At 39.5% G+C, this 27,302-nt stretch overlaps 1 protein-coding gene across 3 annotated transcripts; it reads right to left on the bottom strand.

Moving 5' to 3' along the window:
• Positions 1-912: 912 nt before the first annotated feature.
• ccnd2a (cyclin D2, a) lies at positions 913-24,410 on the bottom strand. 3 transcript variants are annotated; one of them, XR_011882985.1, is made up of 7 exons: positions 23,777-24,410; positions 22,594-22,809; positions 21,404-21,563; positions 15,993-16,141; positions 13,206-13,337; positions 12,933-13,077; positions 3,711-3,786 (listed from the first exon to the last, which is right to left on the bottom strand). XR_011882985.1 is itself a non-coding variant. In XM_072241823.1 (5 exons), the coding sequence occupies exons 1-5, from the start codon at positions 23,969-23,971 to the stop codon at positions 3,640-3,642; spliced, it is 867 nt and encodes a 288-aa protein (XP_072097924.1). In that variant the 5' UTR covers positions 23,972-24,410; the 3' UTR covers positions 913-3,639. The 3 variants fall into 3 exon arrangements, 1 of the variants encoding a protein (XP_072097924.1); XR_011882986.1 differs by lacking the exon at positions 13,206-13,337; XM_072241823.1 differs by lacking the exons at positions 12,933-13,077; positions 13,206-13,337 and having other exon boundaries at positions 913-3,786.
• Between the last annotated feature and the right edge of the window lie 2,892 nt (positions 24,411-27,302).

Here is a 27,302-nt window from a genome sequence, read left to right on the forward strand (position 1 = left end):
GTGCTTCAAAAAACAAAAGTGCTTATAGAATTTATGAATGACGATGCACTGTAACACAAATAGGAGCACAAATTTGCTAGCAAGCCCCTCAAGCTTGCTCTGCCAGTCAATAAGATCATTACTAATCTTCAACCTCAACACCATTTTTCTAATATAGAATATTTTGCCCTCAATTTGGTAGCAATAACTAATCCACCACTGGGTAGAGAATTCCAAAGACTCACCATCATTTGAGTGAATAAATTCCTTACTTTAGACCTCAATTAGTTACTCTATATTCATCCCTATTTCTAGACTCCTCAGCTATTTCATTAGCTATTCACATTATTGGTATTAATGGTCAATTGGAATTCTTTATCCCTTGTCTGGTATATCCAAGGCAGAGGCTACTTGTATGCAGATCTTAGTGAAAGCCACATTAATTGGAGGCAAATGGAAAGTATTAACACACAAATTATATTAACTAATAACTAACCATATATTAGTTAATAACAATGAACTAATATATACTGGATACCGATTGTGATCAGCCATGATCACAGTGAATGGCGGTGCTGGCTCAAAGGGCCGAATGGCCTACTCCTGCACCTATTGTCTATGTTAGCTTTCAGTGACTTGTATATAAGGAGACCAAGATCCCTTTGAACATCAACATTCCCATCTCTCATTATTGGAAAACTCAATATTTGCCTTCTATCAAAATGGTATCTTCGTTATTTTCCACACTTCTATCCACCATGTCATTGCCCATTCCTTCAGCTCAACTATATTTTTGAAGCCATTTGCATCCCCTTCATTCACATGGCTTTATGTCATCTGCATAAAACAGTATTAAATGAAAACTATATTCCACAAAAGGTTTCTTTTTCTTGATAAGTGAGAAAGCACAAGGAAAAAAGAAAGATAACATACACAAGTACATTTTGGACCAAGTGACTTTATTGTCCATAGATATACCTATTTCCCCTCACACCATAAAACCACCTATGATCCAATCAAGGTCATTATATATTGAATAAAAAGCCTTTTCAATACTGAACCAACAAGACTTGAATATTTATTCACAATTCTATTGAAATGAGCCTTGAACCCATCAACTGCCCCACAAGTTTTCCACATTGTACTCGAGCTATAAATGCTGTCTACTCATCCCTAACCATATGAACAATCACGAAAAAATACAAGAGCACATTGTGAGAGAGTAACATTGTATTGGTATGGCATCACACTCAGTAAAGCAAAAAGTTTTAAGAACAGAGTTGTGCATCTGAAAGTAAATGAGGTACATGGTAAAGTTACTGAGCCCAGTAGGGAGCTTTAAGCCTGTGCAATCTGCTTGTGCATCTCATGGCTGAAGCAGCAATGTACAACAGAGTGCCAATCTTATCTCCTTAAGACAATGATGCCTTTAAAGCTCCCCAAAAACTGTAGAAGTGTGAGGTATTGCAAATGGAAATCATTTTATTGTCCAGTAAACCTGAGGTAACTATACTGTCTTTGTAGAATGTGACAGAAAAAAAGATGAAACGCTATTGCAAAAAACCATAAATGGGCACTTCCAGTAAATCGATGTACTCATTTTCCCAGGATTTTGAAACTTAAGCGGTAAAATAATATATTATAAAAATGTTTATAAAATAGCAGCACACTCAGTGAAACAATACAGCCAAGTACTGTTAATGTGAATAAGAATGAAACAAATCATAGCTTTTCATAGCAGCGCAATTAAAGATTCATACTCCATTATCTATTCCATCAACCCAGGTCAGGCTGCTCCAATTCAGCAAAAACCTATTTCTCAAAAATACCTTTAGTCCAGCTTTTCACAAATCCCCAGACCAACTTTTTAATCAATAGCTTTAATTTCAAATTTTAGACCATTATCAAAACATGTGCAAATAAACCTCCCAAACTCTTTACCATGTCCTAACGATGGAGCAGAAGAATTCAAGTAGACTGAATACAAATTTTCTCAAATAACAACCAGTTCTGAACCATGATATTTGCTGCTTCTTGCACCAGCAATGATTCTCATCCAAATGTCCAAAGCTTGACACACCTATGGCACACAAGAGCCTTCTGTGATACTGACAACACATGAAGTTACTGAACATCTGCGGAATGTTGCAACCCAAACTGGAATGTCTTCCTTACAAAGTAGTTTCTTTTTACAGCAATACCATAATTACATTGTACACTGGAAACTGGGAAACAATTCAATTTCATAAACCATTCCATTCATTCCTTGGGAAATATATTCAAAGTGCTTTTCAAATGAAATGGTTTACAATAATGGTAACTGTGGGCCAATGCTTGTGCATAAGAAATGATCGAGAATTACAGTTCTGTAAAATGTTACACCTTATTTCAATTGCAAGTATAGAATTATGTTTCTCCATTCTTCAAAATTCCAGGTAGTCAAGCACTTAAGGTTTCTATAGGAGATCAAAGTACGGAATAAAAAATTCCTATCAGCAGATTCAATGGCAAGTGTAATCAACTGATTGGTAGTTGAATGGGGAGTTCTCCGGATGCACTCAAGTTTGGCCCACAGCTAGAGAAACACTTATAAATTGGAGCGAGCAATGCTGTTGAATAGAATGAACCATTTCTGAGAGAGAAACCAAAATCTGAGAGAGACATAGTGAAACAGGCACACAATAAAATCAGATGCAGAAAATGAAGAGGAGAAAAGTGAAACAAAGGCATGAAAGGTATGAAACCAACACAGGGGGAGTGAAAATACATAATTTCAAAGTTAAAAGATTAGAAAGAGCCACTAATGCTCCTTTTGTTATCACTGGAATTCAGTAACTCCCTAAGTAACAATTCTGTGGGAGTATCTGGACTACATCTGTTCAAGATGACTCTTCCCCACCTTCTCAAGGATGGTTAGGGGCATAAAATAAATTGGAACCTTACCGTGAATGCCCAGATCTCACAAATGACTTAAAAACTGAGAACACACAAGTAGGTAAAGATGAGAGACAAGTATAAATACGACATTGAGAGAAGAGTGATAAAACAGACAAGTTCACACAAAAACAAATTAAGCTGATTTAAAGGAAAATGACTTTCTGGACAATCACCGAACTTTCAAGGCAAAATATATACTCAGCGTACAATCTGCTGCAGGGCAATCCTCCAGTAACTCATTTCACAGAAAGATACAAGGTTCAATATCTTAAAGCAGTTAAATTCCTTCTACACTGAAGATGGTTCATTCATAAAAGAGAATATTATTTCCCAGCAATCCTCCCCATGTCTTCAGTCAACAGCTTTGCCACCTGAATTGAGCCACAAATCATAGACATTTCCTCAAATCTGAAGAGGGTGCATGCACCATAAAATTGAACAGTAAATATCTAATCAATTGATCCCACATACACAGGCCTGCATTTAGCTAGCTATTTTATGCTTCTGAAGCACGTTCATCATTGATAATATAATAGCAATTATGCAAACATACATGGTGGGATTCCCTTCTGCAGAACACCCTAGGCACCAGAGTTTTAATATCAGTTTTTTTTTTCTAAAAGCTTTAGATAGTTTCTATGTAGGAGCATCTTAAAATGGAAAAAAAAACAAGATTTATTCCTAAAGGGAAGATCACGCAGGGTCATTTCCACTCCAGCTGCCTTACAGGTTTACATTTCTCACATCTGTGGGAGTGCTGGCCTGGTCCAGTTCAACCATCCTCTTTGAAGGGTTCCTCTGCTGTGGAATTTGTCTCAGGTTGCTGACCAGTAATGATTCAATCTGCTCCTGGCAAGCTCTCAGGCAATCCTATTGGAGAGAGGTAAACCAAACCATAAATGTCCATACCTTTCAAAATAAATATCAACCTGTGATACTCAAATGTTCAACCCCCAGAGCAAAGGAAGATGCAATATGTACTGTAATAAATATTCTTTCCAATTTTTATTATACATTTTCCATGTTTTGTCTAACAAGTTTTTCCTTTATCTCTGTATCATAATTAAAGGTAAACTGTTTAGTAGACAAACATTAGTTAGAATTTGTTCGTTAAATAAACACTGGACTGGATCGAGCTCATCTGTAGTTCATTCAGTGGAGAGCTACCAGCCATCTGAAGTCCAACTCCCCTTGCCTCTCTCTACCCATACCACCCTGATATGTCTGGCTTTTGCTTTTCCCCATTTGACCACAAGTACAAAGATGAGCTGATATCAGATGCTAGCACATACAACTTCCCCCTCCACATCCAGGCTTGCCACAAAAACCAAATGATGGGATACCTATGTGCTGAGGGAGAGAAGCACTCACAACAGAACTTGCCAGCATAACAAGTGCGACCTCACTTATTTGAAATGGGTTGCTCACCTATATAGAGAAAAAAGATGAGCAGTTTCCTTCCATGTTTTTAAATTACTTGCTAACATCCAAACTAGAACAAGATATAGGGAAAGGCAAGAGAGCAGGGAAGTGGTGTTGATGCCATAATTTTTTTTTTCCAGCATTTTAATTGGATACAAGGGCAAACGGGGCGTCAGCCAGCCTACTTCAGTTGTTACTGAATTTAATTTTTGTATAATCATCCCGATTTTGCTTTGAAATTTAGATCACTGAACAACAATGATATTCAAGAACAATTCCAAATATCTTTGACCTTGGTGAACAGTCATCGATCTCAGGGGTGGACCCAAGATGCAACAACTGAGACCATGCTTAAATGCACACCCCGCAGTGACTTGTATACCGGAGGGAAAGCCTGACCAGCCATCCCTACATAGAATGTTTAGATCAGAGAGGCAGCCAGAATGATCCAGTCCATAAAATTAATAGTATAATATAGGAACACTGACAAAATAAGAACAAGAATCTCAAGAATATTTGTCAAGTGCTTATGAGTTTTTGCAGTCACTTTAGCATAAAAGATGCTCATTATTTACACAATGTATCTTAAGACACGTTTTTAAAATGGCCAGCATGCTGCCTCACAGCTCAAGCACCCTGTATTTGTTTCTGACCTTTAGTGCAATCCTTCTGGAGATTGCACCTTCTCCTTATGATTGCACAGGTGCTCTGGCTTCTTCCCACATCCCAAAACCCAACTGGTAGTAGGTTCCCATCAGTGCTTGTAAGGAGTTTGTACATTTTCCCCGTGACCACTTGGGTTTCCTCCAGGTGCTCAGGTTTCCTCCCATAGTCCAAAAACGTACCAGATGGTAGTTTAATGAGTTACTTTAAATTGTCCCATGATTAGGGTAGAATTAAATTGTGGGATTGCTAGGTGGCGAGGTTCGAAGGACTAGGAGGGCCTATTTCACACTGTATCTCAATAAATAAATAAAATTAACTCTATATTGCAAATTGTTCTAGGGTGGGTGTAGTTAGCAGAGCCTGCATGGGGTTGCTGGGAATCTGGGGAATGAAAAAAATGGGTTGACTGCAAGAGGATACTTGATAGTCAACGCAGAGCCAGTGGGCTGTATGGCCCGTTTCTGTGCTTCATATAATAAATTTAGAGCTGCAAACAAATAATTTTAAATAGATTTTGCTTTAATACCATAAGACATAGGAGCAGAATTAGGCCATTTGGCCCATTGAGTCTGTTCTGCTATTCCATCATGGAAATATATTCTCCTTCTCAACCTCACTCTCCTGACTTCTTGCCTTAACTTTTGACAGACTTACTCATCAAAAACCTATCAACCTCCACTTTAAATACACCCAATCACTTGGCCTCCATGGCCACGTGTAGCAATGAATTCCAGATTCACCACTTCTGACTAATGAAATTTCTCATCTCTGTTCTAAAGGTACGTCTCTCTATTCTAAGAATGTGCCCTCTGGTCCTGGACTTCCTTACCACAGAAAACATCCTCTCCACATGCATTCTATCTAGGCTTTTCAATTTTCGATAGGTTTCAATGAGATCCCCCTTCCACATTCTTCTAAACTCCAGCGAGTACAGGCCCAGAGCCATCAAACACTTGTAGTTTGTAGGAAAACCATTTTGACTTGTAGGACAACTGCATCAAAAGTATTTTTGTGCAACTAGACATTCTGACTGACACTAACTCTATGCTGGCTCTATACTGGGAATACTAAGTCAATGCCTTTAGTCACAGCTATAAAATCTGCTGCTATCCATTCATTTATTCCCCGCCTCCACCACTCACAAGGGGTAAATGAGGCTTTGAAAAAAGAACTGGACATGGGAACAGAAAACTGGTGGTATCACATTAGTCGTGTGTTACACTTTGGCTGAGTATTCAGCTCCATTGACTGCAAAAACTGCTCATTGGCCATGTCTTACAACAATCGGCAAGAAAGATTTCTCCTGTGTTGTATCCCCCTCAATTCCTCTTACTTCATTCCCTTGGTTGTGTTATTCAACTGACCCCACCGGATCTTTTGGGGTCAGCCTTTTTCAGTTTCAGTGCCAGCTCCTAGCCTGGGTTTAGGTGGGGGTGGGTTGGCGCAATGAGGAAAAAGAAGAGGAGAAAGAGATTCTGGCACAGCTGCAGTTGCAAACTAAAGGCAAACTGATTTATTTCTCCAGCAAGAAGAAAGAAGTCAGGAAATCACTGCAGTTGCTGAAGAATAGTGCAACGTCTACACAGAACCTCTCCATTCACTGATGCAGCTGCTCCTTCAGAAATGGATGAAAGAAGAATTACCCTGCTTGGCACTGAAGGGCTTCCTCCACACTGACAAGTTGTGCAGAGTGTGTGGAAGTTATTAGAAAGAGCAAGTGTGTGTCCAGAGGAACAGGGTGCAGATCAGGAAGAAAAATTAAGACAACCCAGTGGCACCTTATACCAATCAGAAGGGCAAAGTATGCATTTACCATGCTTTACAGCTTAACTGCAGTGAACATAAGGCAAGCAGATCACATTTCAGGTCTCATTTTCATCTGCAGGTTGAAGTCACAAATGCAACCTGAAGAATAAACATAATCCATTCCGTCCACGCAGTTGAGTTTCTCAAAATATTTGACCAATCTCATTCTGAAGCTAAAATCACATGCCTCTATTAAGGATCTAACTTAATACTTAACAACACTTAGCCATGTTAAACTGTAACTGCCAATTATCATTCTTGCCTCCAAGAGTTAAAATCGTCACATTTTATCATATAAACTTAGACCCACATCATACCTGGCCCCACACAAAGAAGCATTGTACACTTGCACATTATTCAACAAGGAAAGCTTTCAAACTGGTGGAACTACTGTTGCATTAATACTTCTATGAAAAGCAAGATGGCAGTAAATATACAGCACGTTTTTCTTGTTTACAGATGCATGTCACCTTACTCAACATCTCAGTCATAAGTCACTGGCTGTAACCCAGAGTAGCAAATTTATTTGGGGAGGAATTGAACTTCATAGATTTGGAAGTAATACATCTATGTATCCTGTTACTGGACAGTTTAGATGGAATAGAAGATGATGAAGCTGATGGTCTTTGCCAAGCTCAATGTTATCACTATTTTTGATTATTCGTCCTCTCCCACTCATGCAGACTTTCTAACATACTGTTATGACACGTGCACACATATTTGTATATGCTCATGATTGCCCCTGGAGCTTTACAAATAGTTAACAGATCATTTTTTAGGAGCCATTATACATTTATAAAACTTCAGGGGAAAAAAAAAAAGCATTTGGCCCATTGTGTCCATGTCAGACAAAAAACAACACATTAAATTAGTCCAGTCGCACTTCCTAGTTCTGTCTATGAATTATAGTTCAAGTGCTCATGCATGTTTTTTGTAAATGCACTAGTCTTCTGCCTGCATTATCATTTCAAATAGTATGTGATGTCTCTCCCTTCAACTTCCTCAATTTCCCACTAATTCCTCTCAAAATATCTGAATTCTATGCTCTCCTGTCATTGGCCACAATTGTGAGGGGTGGGGGGAGGGGTCCCTCCCATTTACCTAGCCTAGGTCCCTGATAATCTTATATATCATTATTAAATCTTGCTTCAACCTTCTAAATTCAGAAGAAAATACACACAGCTTAAGTTTCTTCTTGCAACTAACATTCTCCTGACCTGCCTTCATCCCTGCAAACCTTACCTGTATTCTGTCCAATACAATAATATGTCCTATAATATGGTAGGCAGAATTGATCCAATTCCTGACAATGCCTGCAAGTAGTTTGTACGTACTCCCCGTGATGACATGGGTTTCCCCTGGGCGTTCCGGTTTCCTCCCACAGTCCAAAGATGCACCCGTTGGTAAATTAATTGGACATTGTAAATTGTCCTGTGATTAGGCTAGAGTTAAATCAGGAGATCACTGGGCAGAGCGGTGCAAAGGGCCAGAGGGACCTTTTCCACACTGTTACCTCAATAAATTAAAAAAAATAAACTCTGGCTGACTAGCCTTTGTATAACCTTGGCTTGATTATTCAGTGCCTCAACATTCAATATCATTTGTCCTCCATCCTGCAATCATCAATGACCTGTGGACCTCCTGTCCAAGATCTTGGGTGTATTGCCACTTATGCAGAAGATAGTAAAGACCAGCAAACTTAAAGATGGTCCTGTACATCTAACTGTTCGTACTGCGTGAGAAACTAGTGATGGTTAGGATGCCAGAACAACTGATGCACTTAACCAAAATATTGTAATAGTATGTAATTTTCTCTGAAAAGGCAGATGCACCCTCTGGAATATTAAAGCTCTACCGATGAAGCACACATTCGCTTTATACTGAGTCATGCTCAAGTCTTAGAACAGGACTTGAGATCATTGTGCAACCACTAGAGAGAAAGCAATACACTCCGTTGCAACATTTAAGCAATACCAAAGCAAATGATGTGTCTGGATATTATCTTTTATAATTTGTAAGATAATGTGCTCAACTACCCCACTCTTTTAAAATGCTGCTTGGAAATAAGAATCAGTTAGTATATTAATTTTTTTTAAAAAAAACACAACTCTTTGCAATTTAATCTTTCCTCAAATTAGTCCTATCCACACCAAGCAAACAGAGGAATTTACTTCTTTTGCACATTAGCCATGTACAACTATCCATAGTGAGAACATAAGTGTTTCACATATCAAATGAGGATGGATATTCAATTCGGCACTGTGCGGCATGTCATAGTTTCAGGGCAACGATTACACTAAGAGCTTTCTTGCAATGGCAGGCTTAAAAAAAAAGACAAAATCAAGACCCCCCCCCCTTTATTGGGGGGGGGGGGGAAGAGAAGAAAAAAATGCAACTTAAATGTAGATGTTACAAACCTGAATTCATGTTTAGTTAATGAATACCTTTAGATCTTCAACACATTCCTCAATTTTGTCATTTGAGACTTTATGGAACAGTTGATAAAATTCAGTTTCTTAAAAAGAAAGCTGTATTGTGTTTATAAAACACTGAGAATATGTATGGTGGGGGAAAGTGGATGACGTGATTAAAATTATATTCTATGAGAGTCAAGATTCAGTGCAATAGAGCTGTGTTTTGTAGTCCATTTCAGTGAATTCAGGGTTAAGCCATCACTTTTGCATTGCTCTGACAAGCAATGCATCAATATTATCCCACTTGAAAACACTGATGCTATTTTACACACAAGAGAAAAAAAACATTCAATTGTAAGATTTTAAAGATTTCTAGTTCAACAGTGGTGAATAACAAACCTGAGTGGAATTGACTTTAATAGTTCAAAAGTTACTAACGAGGTTGATTGCATAATGCATTAAGAGTGTAGAGTTCCTTTTCCTCAACAGCAGTAAAATGCAGATGGCAGACTTAATCACCAACATTTTTGATTAATTAAGAAAACTGAACAAATTGTGTATTGAAATGAAGACATACATATTAACACAAGAAAGGAAAACAAAATGCTGGGATTGATTTTTATCCATTATAAAAGGTACCCATTATTACTGGTTGTTAACAGCATGTGGAACATGGGTGACCTAATCCACAGCTTCAAAATTACTGGAGACAAAAGAACACAGGAAATTAGACTCTGGCAGTGGAACACGGTATTCTTCCATAGCAACACTGAAACATAGGACCCTACTATTTTTCTGCTAAATGAACAAGGGGGCGAGGGGTAAAGACAACTGCTGGTTTCTATAAGAGGACAGGGTAATGGAGGAGTTGCTTACTGAAGATTTTATGTAAATGATTGGGGGAAGGGTGCTTAAAGAGTCTTGCACAAGGCAGAGCTGCAAGGCAGATCAATCTGAGCAGGAAGATTACTTTGACAAAGTATGTGTTGGTAGAGTATCACACTGAACTTCAGTTTCAAGTCACAAGTATTTATAAGGCTCAATTTACCTTTGTGTCTTTCAAGATGAAATCTTTAGAAATATGCACCGAATCAATTTATGTCCCAGCTAAAGTGCAATCCTGTTTATTTTCATTTATTCAAATGCCACATATCACTGTATGTATAAATTGTTACTTAAACAAAACTGTGCAAAGTAAAAGCTACAAAAGAATATTTTAAAAGCTAACCCAAACCCTCAAATTCATTAATAGCAGAGTTTACAATAAGCTAAAACAAACCAGCACACAAAGGGTTAAGGATTACTTCTAGTCACCCTTAGAAATTCTCTAAAACTCATTTCTCTTTGATCTTTAAGCTCACTGGCACAGGGTAACCTGCCACACCGTGCTTTTCACTATGAATAGGATCCGAGGTCTGATGGAATAATAACTAACAATTATTCTATTCTGTAGCTGCATCACCCTACTGTTACTCCACATGCAAAACACTCAAATTGGGAAACTGAATGAATGCTATGAGCTGCCAACTCAGGCAGATACAAGTAGGAAACGATCTCATTCTTCCATTCATTTCAGTCAATCCTAGCTGCTGTTTTCTTGCATACTAAGTACAGTCTGCAAACAAACAAAGCGGGACAAGGGAGCGGGTTTGTCATATGCTTCCAAACCACAAGCATTAAGCAGCACAAAGAGTGGATAAACACTTAGTTCCCCCAGAGAAGTATTACATGACCCCATCCTAAAATTAATTCTACCTGGAGGGAGATAACACAGTATGCAATGGTACACGAGCTATCCTCAGAGATCACTGTCAATTGTTTGCATAGCATGGGCAGATAGCATGAAGGATGCTAGGACCAAACATGTTCATGCCCTGGTAGATATAATAATCTTTCTTAGCGCATGATGTGTGCACAATTTTCAGTCTTGCAATATGCATCTTGTTTGGCCCACTAATGCACAAAGCTGGCCCTCACCATATGCAATTTTACTTGGTAATAATCCAAGCTAGAAAAAGGGAAATAAACAGAGACAAGACCGCCTTGTACTCAGCTTAAAAAGAATGATACTACTGCACACACCACAGAGAAAAATCATAAGAGCAATTCAAAAAAATGCTTATTTTTAAAATTTCTTTGAACACTTTAAGTATTGAAGATGGGAAAATACACAAGTTGACCAGGTAGGACAGGTGGAACCCAAAAACCACAAGATAGACCTCAGTAATATATCTAACAAGACTGGCGAGTCTTAAATTGATGCAGTCTAGACTCCTGAAACCTCCAAGAGGACCACAAACTTGTGGTTTAGAGGCTTGTGTGCCTCAATGACCTGGACAGCTATGCTTGCTGGAGTCAGGGCTTTATGCTTTAGCTCTTGGTAGGTTCAGCCATGCCAAACAGGTCAAAGGGTAGAGAGCAAACTAAGAATGGTCCGACCTCCAGGGTCACAGGTTCAACTCAGGGCTAATAATCCCAACTGGCCAAACGAAACTATTACAGAAACAGCAATGAAGAATCTTTCTACATCTGTGTGCAATGGTATTCTTGAGTCTCTGTCTAGGACTTGCATGGCTGGCAGTAGTGAAAACCAAGAGGAAGCTACTGGCACGATAAAGGAAACTTTGAACACTGCCAAGACCAAGACCAAAGTTGGTTTCTGAAATGAACGGACAAGTACAGACAGCAATGGAGGACCTTCATTTTTGCCTTAAACGCCAACAGGCATAATGGGCAGCATGTAAGTAAGACTCCTGAAAGAGATCATGAAGTAGGTAAAGGTTCATCCCGTACCCAGCAAATTCGATGTCCTTTGCATATTTCAAGAGAAAATATACATTAAGAACTTGGGACAGTGTCCCTGATGTTTTTTAAGCTATGAGAATATTTAAATCCAGGGCCAATGATTTGTGTTATTATAATTGATCTCAATGAACAAATATTTTCTGAATGGCTATAATTCAGAATACATTAATTAAAGAATATACAAATTATACAACCATAAGCAGACAAATCTCAAAGTTGTATAATTTATACATTCTTTAATAATAAATGTACTTTAAATGTACCAGAAAATTCATTGGAATAAATTATCACTACAGACACTTGTGACACCTGGATAGCACTGATTTAGCGTGATCATTTACAATTGCTGCAACCTTTGTGAACTCACATTTTCAAAGTGGGGTTTTCCCAATTATGTGCAATGTGATGCAATACACTTGACTGTCTAATGTCATTCTTCACAAGATACTCTGGTATGTACTTCCTCAGAACAGACATACCTATCTAGGTACACGACCTGCTTTGAAAATGCTTCCCTCCAATCATTTTCTCTGAAAGTTGATGCCAGTTAGTTTCATCTTAGAATTTCGATTCTAAAGCATGGCGTTTAGAAGCAGGAGCTCTCATGAAATAAGACTACCGCTATAATCCCTGTAACTGAGGTTTCAACTGCCAGTGTTACTGTGTGCTCAGTATCAGAATGAGGAGCAGTCTTTTCAATTAACCACCACAAATCTCTCAGTTCAAAGGGCAAGTACTTCAACATAAACCTCATTCTGTATCATGTTCAACTGCTTCCACTGAAAGACAGATTCACTGAAGTCTTTATTGCCTTAAAAGCAGGAAAGGGCACTCAAAACATGCTGAGCCTCTACTCTGTCCCAGCTGACCCCCTCCAATGTCACTCTATTCAGTGCTCAGTACCTTCCCTTGTACTTCCTGCTCAACATCACGATAAACTTCTCCCAATATGGTGTATCTGCACTGATGCTTGCTTCAAGTGGGAGTGATGGCTGGTGCACAGGTAACCCATTACTCTTTGGTTGCGCTCGATTGATCACTGGATTATCTGCAAAAGATTAGGTGGTTCTTTAGCAGTATAAGCACACTTACCTACTTGAATTTCATTGCATATAATTTACATGTTCTTTATCATTGCTAATGAACACCTTCATAATCAATAAACATGCTACATACCAGTAGTTCAAGGTTCCCCGCCTCCAATCTTTTCTAGCTACCAACTCTCAAATAAATCAGAAACGCTTCCTTACATGAGGAGTTGAGTTTGTCTTTGTTTATGAAACCTGCCGTATAATGGGCCAGTTTTGTCTTTAAAAATAAAAGCAATAGTGATTTAGACAATGATTTAACATAAGGAAGCTCCTTCCAGCAATACTTCCCCTTTTCCATCATAGAACAAAGTCATTTTCACAGCTTGTTACATCTTTTATCTTACTCGGGGTATTTTCACTTAAGTCCACAATCTTTCTTTCAATACACATTTAACACCCAGCATCAACATTCAACGTGTTTAATTGTTTTACTGCACTTTTAATTTATAATAATATTTATTCTTAATATCTTTCAGTTTTTAATAGAAACAGAAAAGACATGTCAGACAGCAGAGGAGAGAGAAAAATAAAGCCAATATGTTTTTTGGTTGTTAATTCTGCTTCACCGACCATAACTGCTGTCTGGCCTATAGTATATTTCCAGTGTTTTATTTTTATTTGAGATTGCAAGCATCTGCAGCATTTTATGTGTGTTCTCATGTTAAGCAGCTTCCTCCAAGTTCACTAACAGATCCTAGTTTTGGGAGTTTCAATACTCTACTTGTTGATCCTAAACACATTTGAATATATACTTTACCAACTACTGCCACCTCTGCATCAAAACTTTTATCTCACAATCACAATTTTTTTTTTTCAGTCCAGAATTCTGCATTTAGGGACCACAGGTGTTAGCACCTTCAAAATGGAATGGGATAACTTTGATCTGGAAAAACAGCCTTTTTGATCAGTTTCTCACCTGTCAATAAATGTGATGATCTAATAGATACCAATATCTGTAAAGTCCTCATGATAAAAATTTCCCTTCTCAATTCTTGGACATTATACAGATTTTTTTTGTTATTAGCAAGAGATAAGTAAAGAAATCATTATTGCAGTCAGGCAACAATCAACTGATAGAAACAAGATGAGGTTGTCCAAAACAGCATGTTTTTAGACTGGGTCTTCATTTATGAAACCCAATTCCAAGCATTGAAAAAAGAATGCCAGAAGCTTACCTCCCTTGCCCCCACCAAGATTAGCAAATTGAGAAAATACACTTGGTGCTATACCTGCACACCTGCTCGTTAATGCAAATATCTAATCAGCCAATCATGTGGCAGCAACTTAATGTATTAAAGCATGCAGACATGGTCGAGAGGTTCAGTTGTTGTTCAAACCAAACAGCAGACTGGGGAAGAAATGTGATATAAATGACTTTGACCATGGAAGGATTGTTGGTGCCAGGTGTAGTGTTTTGAGTATCTCAGGAACTACTGATTTCCTGGGATTTTCACACACAGTTGTCTCCAGAGTTTACAGAAAATGGTGCGAGAAACAAAAAACATCTAGTCCTGTGGGCGAAAATGCTGTGTTAATGAGAGGTCAGAGGAAATAGCCAGACTGGTTCAAGCTGGCAGGAAATAGTAGTAACTCAAATAACCACGCATTACAACAGTGGTATGCAGAAGAACATCTCTGAACACACGTCAAACCTTGAAATGGACAGGCTAAAGCAACAGAAGACCATGAAAATACAGTGGTCACTTTATTAGGTACAGAAGGTGCCCTATTGAGTGTATATCTTCAGTTCCAAAAGAACTTCCAAATGTCTTTATGTACAACATAATATAAAAAACAGGTGTGATGCATAAGCAAGTCAACTTTTTTCTCTTGCAGCTATAAGTTTGGTCTTGCACTTAGTCAATACCTGTTCCTTTGCAACAGGAGTATAATGCATGTAGCATACCAAGCAAAGTGAATATTTTGGCTCTGATAAGACTTTGACCAAGTTTGGCTAAGGCTCTGATAAGACTTGATTAAGTTTAAAGCAGCATTCAGGGCAATCTATTTTAATGCCAAACTACAGAGAAATGATGTTTAATGATCACATAGCAATGTAATGTTCACATGACTTGATTAATAAAAGCAAACTTAAGGTTGGAAATAGATCGATGTTGGAAAGATTGAAAACCTTGAATACAACAGCTGAATTTTAAAACCTGAATATAAACAGCTGAATTTCATTACTCTTCCTTCTCAATGGACTTTTCCACTGATGTAATAAGTTGATTCTAAGCCATCCTCTGTGCATTATCATTTCCCCCACCAATGACAACACTATCGTCTAGTTAAATAGTCTATTTGAACAATCTACATGAAAAATCAGTACAATGTAAATTGAACAAATTAAACAATGTCATATTTCATTTCCAGGAGATTTTTCGAAATGGATGCAATACAAAAAAGGTCAATTGCAGCATGAGCAACAAGTAATCATTCTACAAGATGAATTTTCATACAATTTTTGAGCATTCAAGATTTTGTATAAATATAATGACTACAGCATTCCATATTTCTATTCCCACTGCACTAATCTGGTAAACTACTGACGGAAGATAAAGCTATGAGAAAAACAGTACTAAGTGGCTAATAAGTACATGTACCTCTATCTCCGAACATGCACATTTGCATTTAACCCCCAAAATTTCCACCAGTGTTATTGATTGATCCAGATTTCAGAACTCCATAAAATAAAACTTCATCTTCTCAATTGATTAATTTTCACTCGTCCTTGAGGATTTCAGTCTGCAAGTAGCTTTAAGTGTTAATATTCAAGAAGTTTAATTGAAAGTGAATCTGAGATCCAAAACTGACAATATCCACGGATATTGGCTGCCAAACATTTGCCAGAGCCTTTAAATAGTGTACTCACCACATCTGTGTGGGTGATTTTGGCCAGGAGTTTTGTCAGGTTGTCATTGAAAAGTGAACAGTAGCCAATATCGAGCTGAAGTCCACATATTGCTGCCCCCACACTTCCGGTGGCGATCATTGATGGTGGGTACATGGCAAATTTGAAATCTGCAGGGGTAAAAGCAAGAAAAACTTGAAATCTTGAATCAAGTACTCATGCTCCAAATGCTCATGAGCTATATATTTTTTTAATGAAATTTATAAAATCATGTCTCCATGTTGAACACACATTTTGTACATAAATTAACAACTGAGCAGACTGATCCAAATAGAACTCAGATTAGTTACAACATATTTTAAGTCGTCAAAACATATGGCACCCTTTTCAGTAAAAGGGCATCCCAGTAGCAAACCGATCATGAAAATCTGAATAAAGAACCACAGTGCTCTTGCCAACCAGCACTGCTGTAGGTCTGCTTCTACATGTGGTCACATGAACACAATTTCAAAACCGTGTAACCTTGTAGGCTCCTTTAAATGTCATTCACAATACAAATGAGACAGTTAGCAAATGGCTGGAGGCCCAGAATGACTAATGTCTTGCTTCCAAAGCCTCACGTAGTCTCTACCTCCACTCTTCCTTTCCTCCATAGCAAACATCATAACCTTGGCTATCAAAGCTCCACATGTCCTTTCTTTGTTGTGCAAAACGGAGTGATTTGTATCAACGGCTTCTATTTTTAGCATATTAATTAACTACTGCAACTGGTGAGGCAAGTGTCTCCAACAGGAGAGTGTGGCACCATTGTGTGGAGTCAGCTCCTCATCTTTTCCTATTGAAAATCATGGAAATGACCTTCCAACTGATATGAATTCAAACTGACAAGCTCACAAAAGGTCTGCGAACAGGGCACTCATTTCACACACACAAGGGTTGCCAGCTCACCCGACCAAGCTAGAAGGGGAGGATTTTATTATGAATTGCAACACTGTAAATCACTAAGATGGGGACAATTTTGTAAAAAAAAATTAGCAACCTACTATATATTTTTTTTTCTTTTTTTTTAATAAAAATTCCAATGAATAAAATCTCCCCACTGCTCCAATATCGTCATCAACAATCTAGAAGTTGTAATTCAATTATTTGCCAATATGTGTACCAAATAAAGGCAGCATTTTTAATCACACATCTGTACTTATCAAATTTCAGGTGATGTACACTTGTCTGCTTCATGCTTTAAAACAGGATCAAGGAAAGAAAAACAAAGGATTTGATATGTATTCACAACTTATTTTAGTTATTACATTTCAAATAATATATGGTGCTTCTGTTTTGCTTCTCACAACTAGAAAAACTAAACTCTTAAAAAAAAATACGGATATTAAAAAAGGACACTTCTCAAATTCTTTACCACTCAGTTTTATAGCTTAGTTAATTAAATTGGGAACTTTCTTTTCACTGCCACTTTTACCTACTACAAAAAAAAAGTTTGAATGGAACACATTTTGAATTCTATATGCAGTTAAGACAGCAAGCAAATACTTTTAAAAAAGTGAAGCACCTTTGCACAGAAACCAGAAATGTTGCTTCAAAGAAAGCTCTAAAGAGCCTAGGTTTGATACCAACCTCAGGTACCATCTGTATGGAGTTTGAACGTCCTTCCAGTGACTGCATGGCTATTTGCCAAGTTGCCTGGTTTCCTCCCCCCAAATGATTGTAGGCTGATAGGTTAATTGGTCACTGCAAATTGTATTGGGATGACTGAAGAACCAGAGTTAAGCTGATGGTTATGTTGACAGGATGTTACATACAAATCAATAAATGAGGTTTGTCTGGGAACTAGTATACACTTATTGGGCTGATAATTCCTTCTAAAGCTGCAAGGTATTAAAAATGAAATTAAATACTCTGACCCTCAATCCCAGTTATGCCCTTCCACACAAGAACCATCGCCATTGGAGATGAAACTTAAAGAAATACAGAAAAAAAAACAATGAAAAAAGCCTGGCAGCATCTTTAGAAATTTGTGAATACAAGAACATAAAAAATAGGAGCAGGAGTAGGCCACCCAGTCTGTCGAGCCTGCTCCACCATTCAACAAGATCATGGCTGATTTGGCCATGGACTCATCTCCACCTACCTGCCTTTTTCCTATAACCCTTAATTCCCCTACTATCCAAAAATCTATCCAACCCTTTCTTCAATATATTTACAGAGGAAGCCTCCACCGCTTCGCAAGATTTTCATGACATCTAAAACTTTGACAAACTTCTATAGATGTGTGGTGGACAGCATATTGAGTGGCTGCATCACAGCCTGGTATGGAAACACCGATGCCCTTGAATGGTAAATCCTATAGAAAGTAGTGGATACAGCCCAGTCCATCATGGGCAAAGACCTCGCCTCCACTGAGCACATTTACATTGATCATTGTCCCAGGAAAGCAGCATCCATCATCGGGGACCCCCACCACCCAGGTCATACTCTCATCTCACTGCTGCTACCAGAAAGAAGGTACAGGAGCCTCAGTACTCACACCACCAGGCTCAGGAGCAGCTATTACCCCTCAACCATCAGGCCCTTGAACCAGAGTGGATAACTTCATTTGTCCCATCACTGAACTGTTCCCACAACCCTGGGCCCACTTTCAAGGACTATCTCATGTTCTCAATATTTATTCATTTTTTTCTTTTGCATTTGCAGTTAGTTCTTTTGCACACTGGTTGTCCACCCTGTTGGATGTCATCTTTCACTGATTCTATCATTGTAATTGAATTTACTGAATATGCCCACAAGAAAATGAATCACAGGGTTGTATAAGGTGACATGTATGTACTTTGAAAATAAATTTACTTTGAAATTCGTAGACACTGAAGAAAATATGGTCAACCAATGCTGAAGTGGAGTATTAAACACTGAGGTCCATGAATTAAACCATAGAATATGGCTTAACCCATGGACCAGATGACAGGAAGCATAAACTACTGCGTTCCAAATAGTTGTATTATTAATCTAGTTATGGTGAATTACTAAATGCTTTGCAGAGCACAATCAAAAAATGATCTCTAGTTTCATAAATTGGAGGCTTTTAATATTATAAACATGACAACTAGGTGCAAGTTAAAACTGGTAAAGCAGCAAAGTTTACTGCATGGAACAATGAACAATTTCTTGAAACAGTCCACAAAAATCCCAGGAAATATTCAATGAACAACTGGACATCGCAATACTGGCAAAAGAGTGCCAGTCCCTGGATGGATAAATTATGACGAATTTCGTGATTTGCCCCAGTTGTGATCTGGTAAATCAACATGAAAGTCAATAATCAAAGGATCATTTACAGCACAATTACTCTGACTCACAAAACTTACACAATAAGAACTAGTAGTAACCAATGTGGTTAGTTTCTTCACCAGGGCTCAATAAGAGGTTAATATCTGAAATTCACTTTAGTTCATAGTACAAAATTTATGTCAGGAAATATGGGATACCTTTGTCCTGGACAATCTTGTCTGTACTAACATAACATCTTTCCTGGAAACAACTCTTATAACCATAACTAACAGAATGTGTACAAAGTTGTCTAGTACATTACTATTCTATTGAACTATTCTATACAGATTTGAGAGAGAGCAGTATTACGATTAACTTAATTCACAACAACTTTGAGCACAAATAGCTGAAACATAGCTTGAGTTTACATTGACAGGAATTAGATTGAAATGTAGTTCTTGAATATTTCACTCAAGTATACATATTAAAAACATTACTTGAAGTGCTACAGCTGAAGTGAAGGAACATTAAAGTTTAAGTCTTGACTTAAATATAAGCAAAAAAAATGCTCTGGTGACTGCAATTGCAGTGTGACAAAATTATGTCAAAAATAAAATGTTTTTGCAAAGCAGATATTCTGCAATCCTACAGTTATACCATGAACTCTATTATTTCATACTAGTGGACAACTACTTGGTATATGGAAGTGTGCTTAATTTTCTACACAAGGTCAAACCAGATGGTCCAAATACCCTTCCTTGTCTACACATACCTTTGTGTGGGGCTTCACAATTTTTTTTAAAAGATCAAGTTTCTCAATAACTTTCATACAATGACTGACAGGTGGCTTTAAAAGTATGAATTATGAGTATGTTAATTCCCTGAACAGGGACCCACTTTCTGTAACATAGGTTACTCTACACGTCCCCTATTGTTAGTAGTTACTGCAGTGGTCTTTGAACTTAATTGCATTGTATAACAAAAGATATGGTATTGCTGTCATCAGGGTTCTCAGCCTGCTTTGGAACAATCATTTTATCAAAGTGCTATCTTGAAAGTGAAAATACTCGTACGGACTCTAAGTTGGAACTTGATAATGTCTGCCATTTAAGATAAAAACATGGGAGAGATCATTTTGTGAAAAAAAGTTCCTAGGCACATTGTTACAAACTGATAACTAGTGTTTAGTTTCTTTGCAAACCTTAAGCATACAGCACACAAAAAACACCAAAGAAAATGCATGAGAATTGACCTACCATTAATAAATTTTAAAATAAATAGTAGTGCACCAATTTTCTATTACATCAGTCAAAAATCAAGCATATTCTTCAATTTAAGTCCATTAGAAGGATGACAGATAGAAAAGGACCAACCTCTGACTCTTAACATGTACATCGTTCTCATTTATACATTTCATATATGAATTTCAAATCAGTAAGGCTAATTAAAATTCCCCATTAAAAAAATGTTCTGTTGTAGTCATACCCTTCCACTGAAGGGGGCATTATAACTCCTCACTAACAGAATGCTATTATTACAGTGGCAAATTTATAAAATATTTCCACTGTAAGTTTACCAGAAGTGCACAATTGTTTTCCATACATGATACATGAATAAATACACATAAATAAATGGCACACAATACTAAACAATGCATCATTAAATAAAAGCTCCAACGTCCATTGAGAAAGTTCTAGGAAAAAAAAACTGGATATGATGCAGGGGACCACATACTGTACATAAAGCCCCAAGCAATGAAAACAATTTTACACCATCAGAAGGATTATCACTTTATTACATACTTTTGAAATTTTCTCCATACCTTTCATCTAGTCCACAACTCAAACATAAATGGCACGGTAGTAGAGTGGTTAGCACAATGCTTTGCAGTGCAGCCTGCAAGGAGTTTGTTCTCCCCATGATCGCGTGGATTTCCCCAGGGTGCTCCAGTTTCCTCCCACAGTCCAAAGCCATACCTCCTTGGTAGGTTATTGTAAATTGTAACTTGATAGGATCAAATTGGGGGATTGCCAGGTGGCATGGCTCGAAGGGTTGGAAGGGCCCACTCCGTGCCATGCTGTATCTCAATCAATAAATAAATAACTGCAACTTCCCATACCAATGTCTTTCATCTATAAACAATATCTTGCTCATACCTGTGGCACAAAGGGCAATGAAGGTGTGTGCGTCCTTTCTGATCAATGGCAGCTTGTCCTTAGGCAGGGTAAGCTTGTGTAGAATGTATTCAATAAAGTCATGTGGGGTCACTGCCGCAAGGTTCCACTTCAACTTTCCCAAAACTACCAACTCCCATTCCTGACAAACAAAAGATATATAATGGCTTATTAATCAAAATGTTGTATTGGAAGACAACATTTGAGAACAAAATAAATACCCGTAAGTCTCAAAAGGGAACAGATTCCAAACAAAAAAAACACTGTGTGAAAGATATGACACTGGCTCATTTTCAGACAAGATTTTGGTATTTTGGATATCTTCCTCCAGGGGGAGCTACAGTTAATTTGGACCAGTGACTTCATTGTTAAAACAGGGGCAGATTTTTTCCCCTGCATTCAACATTTCAAATTTAGACTAAATATTTTTACTTTATTCAGCAAACAATGATAAAAAGCCACTGCTTAAATTACATTGTTGCAGAACAAATCTAACTTACAATAGTGTATACTCATAACTCACTTTAATGTCTGGGCTTTATCTCTTGCAGTTACTTCCTTTTGCTGTAGACCAAAGCCAGGGTGCAGAGTCTTAATATGAATATTTGATCATTTTGTACTACAATGAGGCAAAATATTTTTAAATAAAGGATTTCAAATCTTTGGTATTTTCTACTAGAGGGGTACAGATGCCCAGTTTTATTATATACACTGAGTTTAACAAATTAAGAAAAAGGAAGGGTATATGAATCAGCAAGAAAGTGGATTGGGCATAAGTTCAGCCATAACATTTTTAACTTGCAGACCAGACTTCATGTGGCTCTCAAAGGCCACATGACCTCCAGCTTTTGTTTCTTCCACTGTTCTGTGGTAGTTCCTAAATACTTACGCGAGATGTTTACCCAACTACATATCTGAGGAAAACAAGCTTTTTAAAATGTCAACTTCAAAATGTTCAATTGCATTCTGAAAAACAATTGAATCATTGTAAATTTGAGTACAGTTTAAGATTCCAAAAGAGTTTTTGCAGCTGAACACCTTCATGATTTCCTACAAAATACAAATATGAAACAGCTATGTAGATCTATTGAAAAGCAAGTACAATCAAGACTCAGGGAAAGATTTTACAACAATGTTTTGTTTTGTTTAGACAGCAACAGATGTGGAATTACCAGAAGCTCGCACGGTGTGATGGAGTTTTCAGTGTAAATGCAAAGTTTTTCCGCTGTTAGAGGAATAGTCTCTTTGAACTTGGATGCAAGGAACATACAGACAGCTCCAAGCAGCTGCAGATGGCATTTGGTGGTCTGTACAATTGATAAGAATCTGTCCAGGTAATTCATTGCCAAAGGAAAAACTTCCTCCTCACACTTCTGTTCCTCGCAGACCTAGGGAAAAAAATGAGCTTAAAAATGAGGGATAACAAGGTCATACAAAGTACCAGAAGAGGTGAGCGAGGCCCTGGTACTGGCCCTAAACTGACACATTCCTCACATTTAGTCAGCAAGAAATGATTCAAAGTCACAATCACAGCACCAACATGTTTAGAGATCACTGGAAGCATTTGGCTAACCTCTTAAAATTAACTGAAATAGAGGTTATGTTCACCTCTGAAGCACTGCAGTCAACCAAAACTTCAGTGAAACTTAACCTTGAAAGGCCATTGACCAACTCTCACAACCAGCTGCAACAGTTAGTTAGGCTATCTGGCTGAGGCCCTTGCCTCAGTCACTCCCAGTCTCCCATCTGATAAACTTGCTCACCTACTCATTCTCACCCTCCAGCCTCTGCCCACTCTCTTATCCCCTATTTAAAATCAGCACATAAACACACGCAATCTGTCCCCACCTGATGCAATACCTCTCTGGCACCCACACCACCGATCTGACACTTTCGAGTGCCCCTCCACTTACAAGAATGTGCCTCGCCCCCTCACTTTCTGGTCAGACTGGAGCCAGACCTTTTTTTTCTCCCGGTTGCCAGCACAACTGAGTGGAAAAGTCCGCGAAGTGGCACCCAGAAGCAAGTGGCTACCCTGACGGGAAAGAGGTCACACTTTTTTTGTGGGACTGCCCCCACCTCAGAATCTTTAGGCCTGCGCGCATCAGCGGGAACTACATGAAAAACCCCTTATGCGCCCCGGCCTGTGGGAAAGTTGTAGGAGTAGTGAGGGGTGGGGAATGGAAAACGATCAGAGACCCCGGGACCCAAGGGAGGAGGTACCCAGATCGGGCTAATATGGGAAGGGCAGGGAATGTTTGGGAATGGAAGTGGATAAATGGATCGCGATGTGGGGACCCCAGCTCCGGACGGGGTGACAGCGACAGGGGGTTCGGGTTGTCAGCAGCGACCTACCTCCAGCATCCAGGTGGCCACCATCCTTCGCATGAAGGGCTTGATGTCCTGCTGGACGCACTTGAAGTAAGAACCGGCCGGCTGGTACCGCTCCTCCAGCACCAGCAGATTGTGCAGCACCCGCTCGTCGTGCAGCAGGTTGGGGTCGGGCAGCGCCCTCCTCACCGAGTCCACCTCACAACACAGCAGCTCCATGGCCAGCAAAGGGAGCGGGGCGGAGGGGAGGCAAGGGTGACAGGCTATTGGCCCACCCTGGCTCAAACTTTCGCTCTGAAGTCGGGCGGCGCAGGACAGGCTGACGCAGGCAGCGGGCAGCCCCTTCCTTATGTCGAAGCAGTCGGGCAAACGCACACAACATCAAAAGGCTGGCAGGGGGAAGCGGGGAGGCCGGCGGCGGGGGAGGGCGCGCACACACATCGGGACCGCTCGCCTACAGGCCTCCAGCTCCTCAGCAGGCCGGAACCGCGGCCCCAGCACCTCTCATAGCTGGGGAGTGGGAGACGAACGAAGCGGTCCGCAGCCGACCTAACGGTAGCACCGGTCAGGCTGAGGCTGGGTCTGAAAACTGCGAGTTTAACTGCGATCGAAACCCGAGTGCGCCTCCCTCCTATTTGCGCTTCGGCGGGCTCCACATCACCCCGCCTCTTTGTCAATGATTGACAGGCCTCCTGAACGCCGGAGGAACTAACATTGATTGGCAGAGCCCGTCGACAGTGGTTCCGCGTCCCGCTCTATGACCGGCAGTATTAGGGGACGGGACATGGGAAACTCTATGCATTAACGACCTGGAAGAGAGGACCGAGTGTAGTGTATCGGAGTTTGCTTATGACACTAAATTGAGTGGAAAAGCAAATTGTGCAGAAGATGCGGAGAGTCTGCAGAGAGATATAGATATATTAAGTGAGTGGGCAAAGGTCGGGCAGATGGAGTGCAATGTTGGTAAATGCGAGGTCATCCACTTTGGAAGGAAAAATGGAAGATCAGATTATTACTTAAATAGTAAAAAAAATGCGGCATACTGCTGTGCAGAGGGACTTGGGAGTGCTTGTGCATGAATCGCAAAAGGTTGGTTTCAGGTGCAGCAGGTTATCAAGAAGACAAATGGAATATTGTCCTTCATTACTAGAGGGATTGAATTTAAGAGCAGGGAGATTATGCTGCAACTGTACACTGTACTTGTGAGGCTGCAGCTGGAGAACTGCGTGCAGTTCTGGTCTCCTTACTTGAGGAAAGATATACTGGCTTTGGAGGATGTTCACCAGGTTGATTCCAGAGATGAGGGGGGTTAGACTAGGAGGAGAAATTGAGTCGCCTGGGACTGAACTCGCTGGAATTCAGAAGAATGAGAGCATATCTTATGGAAACATATAAAATTATGAAAGGGATAGATAAGATAGAGGCAGAAAAGTTGTTTCCACTGGTGGGTGAGACTAGAACTAGGGCACATAGCCTCAAGGTTTGGGGGAGTTGATTTAGGACAGAGATAAGGAGGAACTGCTTTTCCCAGAGAGTGGTGAATCTGTGGAACTCTCTGCCCAATGAAGCAGTGGAGGCTACTTCAGTAAATATATTTAAGACAAGGTTGGATAGATTTTTGCATAGTAGCGGAATTAAGGGTTATGAGGAAAAGCAGATAGGTGGAGATGAGTCCATGGCCAGATCAGCCATGATCTTATTGAATGGAGCAGCAGGCTCAACGGGCCAGATGGCCTACTCCTGCTCCTATTTCTTATGTTCTTATGAACTTACTTAATCAACTTTGTCACCTACTTCCACCCTGTCCTCAAATTCACGTGAACGACCTGACACTTGTCTTCCTTTCCTGGATCTTTGTCTCCACCTCAGGAGACAATCTAATCGCTGATATCTGCTTTCTGCAGGAACCACTTTCTCCTTGACTCACAAGTTTGTTCGTCTCTTTCCACTTCTCTCCCTATGGCCCAGCACTTTCCCTTGCGACCACAGGAGACGCAGCACACGTCCCTCAACCGTTTCCCATGGGCTGAAATCACCCTTCTAAATGAGGCTGCGATTCCATTCTAGTCTATTGCTTTTAGTGCTCTTGATTGGCCTCCACAACCTTGGTGAGACTAGGCATCAGTTTTGCAGAGTCCTTTCACTCTCTCTGAAATGGTTATCTGGCTGCATGTTATTTTAACTCCTCTTCCCATCCCTACACTGTCTTGTTTGTCCTTAGCCTTTTCCACTACCGCTATGAAGTCCAACACAAACTAGAAGAACACTCCCATAAGACTGTAAGATATAGGAGCATAATTAGGCTCCTATATGAAAACGTTCTTCATATGACAAGCCATTTGATCCTGGAATAATTCTCATGAACCTCTTTTAAACCCTCTCCAGTTTCAGCATATTCTTTCTCAGATTAAGGGCCCTAAATTGCTCACAATACTCCAAGTGAGGCCGCACCAGTGCTTTATAAAGTCTCAACATTACATCCTCGTTTTTATATTCTAGTCCTCTTGAAATGCTGACATTGCATTTGCCTTCCTCACCACAGACTCAACCTTCAATTTAACCTCTAGGGAATCCTGCACTAGGGCTTCCAAGACCCTTTGCACCTCAGTTTTGTATTTTCTCTCTATTTAGAAAATAGTCAAGCCTCTCATTTCTCTTACCAAAGTGTATGGCCATACACTTCCTGACACTGTATTCCATATTCCAGTGTCAGGAAGTGACCCCTTATCTGAGAAAGAATATGCCAAAATTGGAGAGGGTTCAAAACAGGTTCATGAAAATTATTCTAGGATTGAATGGTTCTAGGATTGAATGGCTTGTCATATGAAGAAAGTTTGATGGCTCTGGGCCTGTATATTCCATATACACAGGAGGTTCTACAGATCCTGGAAATCTAAAGTAATACACACACACACACACACACACACACACACACAGAAGGAACTCAGAAGGTCAGGCAGCATCTATGGGAAGGAATAAAGAGTTGACGTTTTGTGCTGGGACCCTTCACTGAGACTTAAAATCCAATGATATGAACTTTGATTTTTCTGTTTTTGGCTATCCTCGCTGAAATCCTTTCCCACTCCCACCCATCCACCTGATTTCTATCTTCCTTTGTACACCTTTCCATCCCTCCCCTCATTACGTAGACTCATTAACTTCTCACACCTGGTTACATCTGCCCATCACCCACATTCTGATCTACTGGGGTTTCTTCACCTTTCCGAATTCCTCTCTCACCTGCTTACATCTGCCCTTCACCCACATAACTATCTCTGGGGGTTTCTTCACCTTTCTTAGCCCTTCTCCCACCTACATCTGTCCTTCACCCACATTACTGTCTACTGGAGTTTCTTCACCTTTCCTAGTCCCTTTCCGCCTGGTTCCATCTGGCCACCATCCTCCTATCACCAGATATGCTGAGGATAAAAAAGCTACATGGTACTGTGGTCTGTGAGGAAGATGTAGTGAGGCTTCCAGGGATGTAGACAGACAGGGGTGTACCAAGTGAAAGAAAAATGCAGAAATTAATTTTGGGCAAAAAAGGGCG

The sequence above is a fragment of the Mobula birostris genome, chromosome 23 (genome assembly GCF_030028105.1).
Source record: "Mobula birostris isolate sMobBir1 chromosome 23, sMobBir1.hap1, whole genome shotgun sequence".
Classification (NCBI taxonomy): domain Eukaryota; kingdom Metazoa; phylum Chordata; class Chondrichthyes; order Myliobatiformes; family Myliobatidae; genus Mobula; species Mobula birostris.

Bases quoted from the DNA above. Each gene is read 5' to 3' on its own strand.
- ccnd2a (XM_072241823.1), bottom strand. From the start codon at position 23,971: ATGGAGCTGCTGTGTTGTGAGGTGGACTCGGTGAGGAGGGCGCTGCCC. The intron at 16,142-21,403 runs GTATGAGCAAGA...TTACCCCTGCAG, and splicing joins CATTGCCCTTTGTGCCACAG to ATTTCAAATTTGCCATGTAC. The intron at 3,787-15,992 runs GTGAGTACACTA...TCTCTCCAATAG, and splicing joins AAATCACCCACACAGATGTG to GATTGCCTGAGAGCTTGCCA.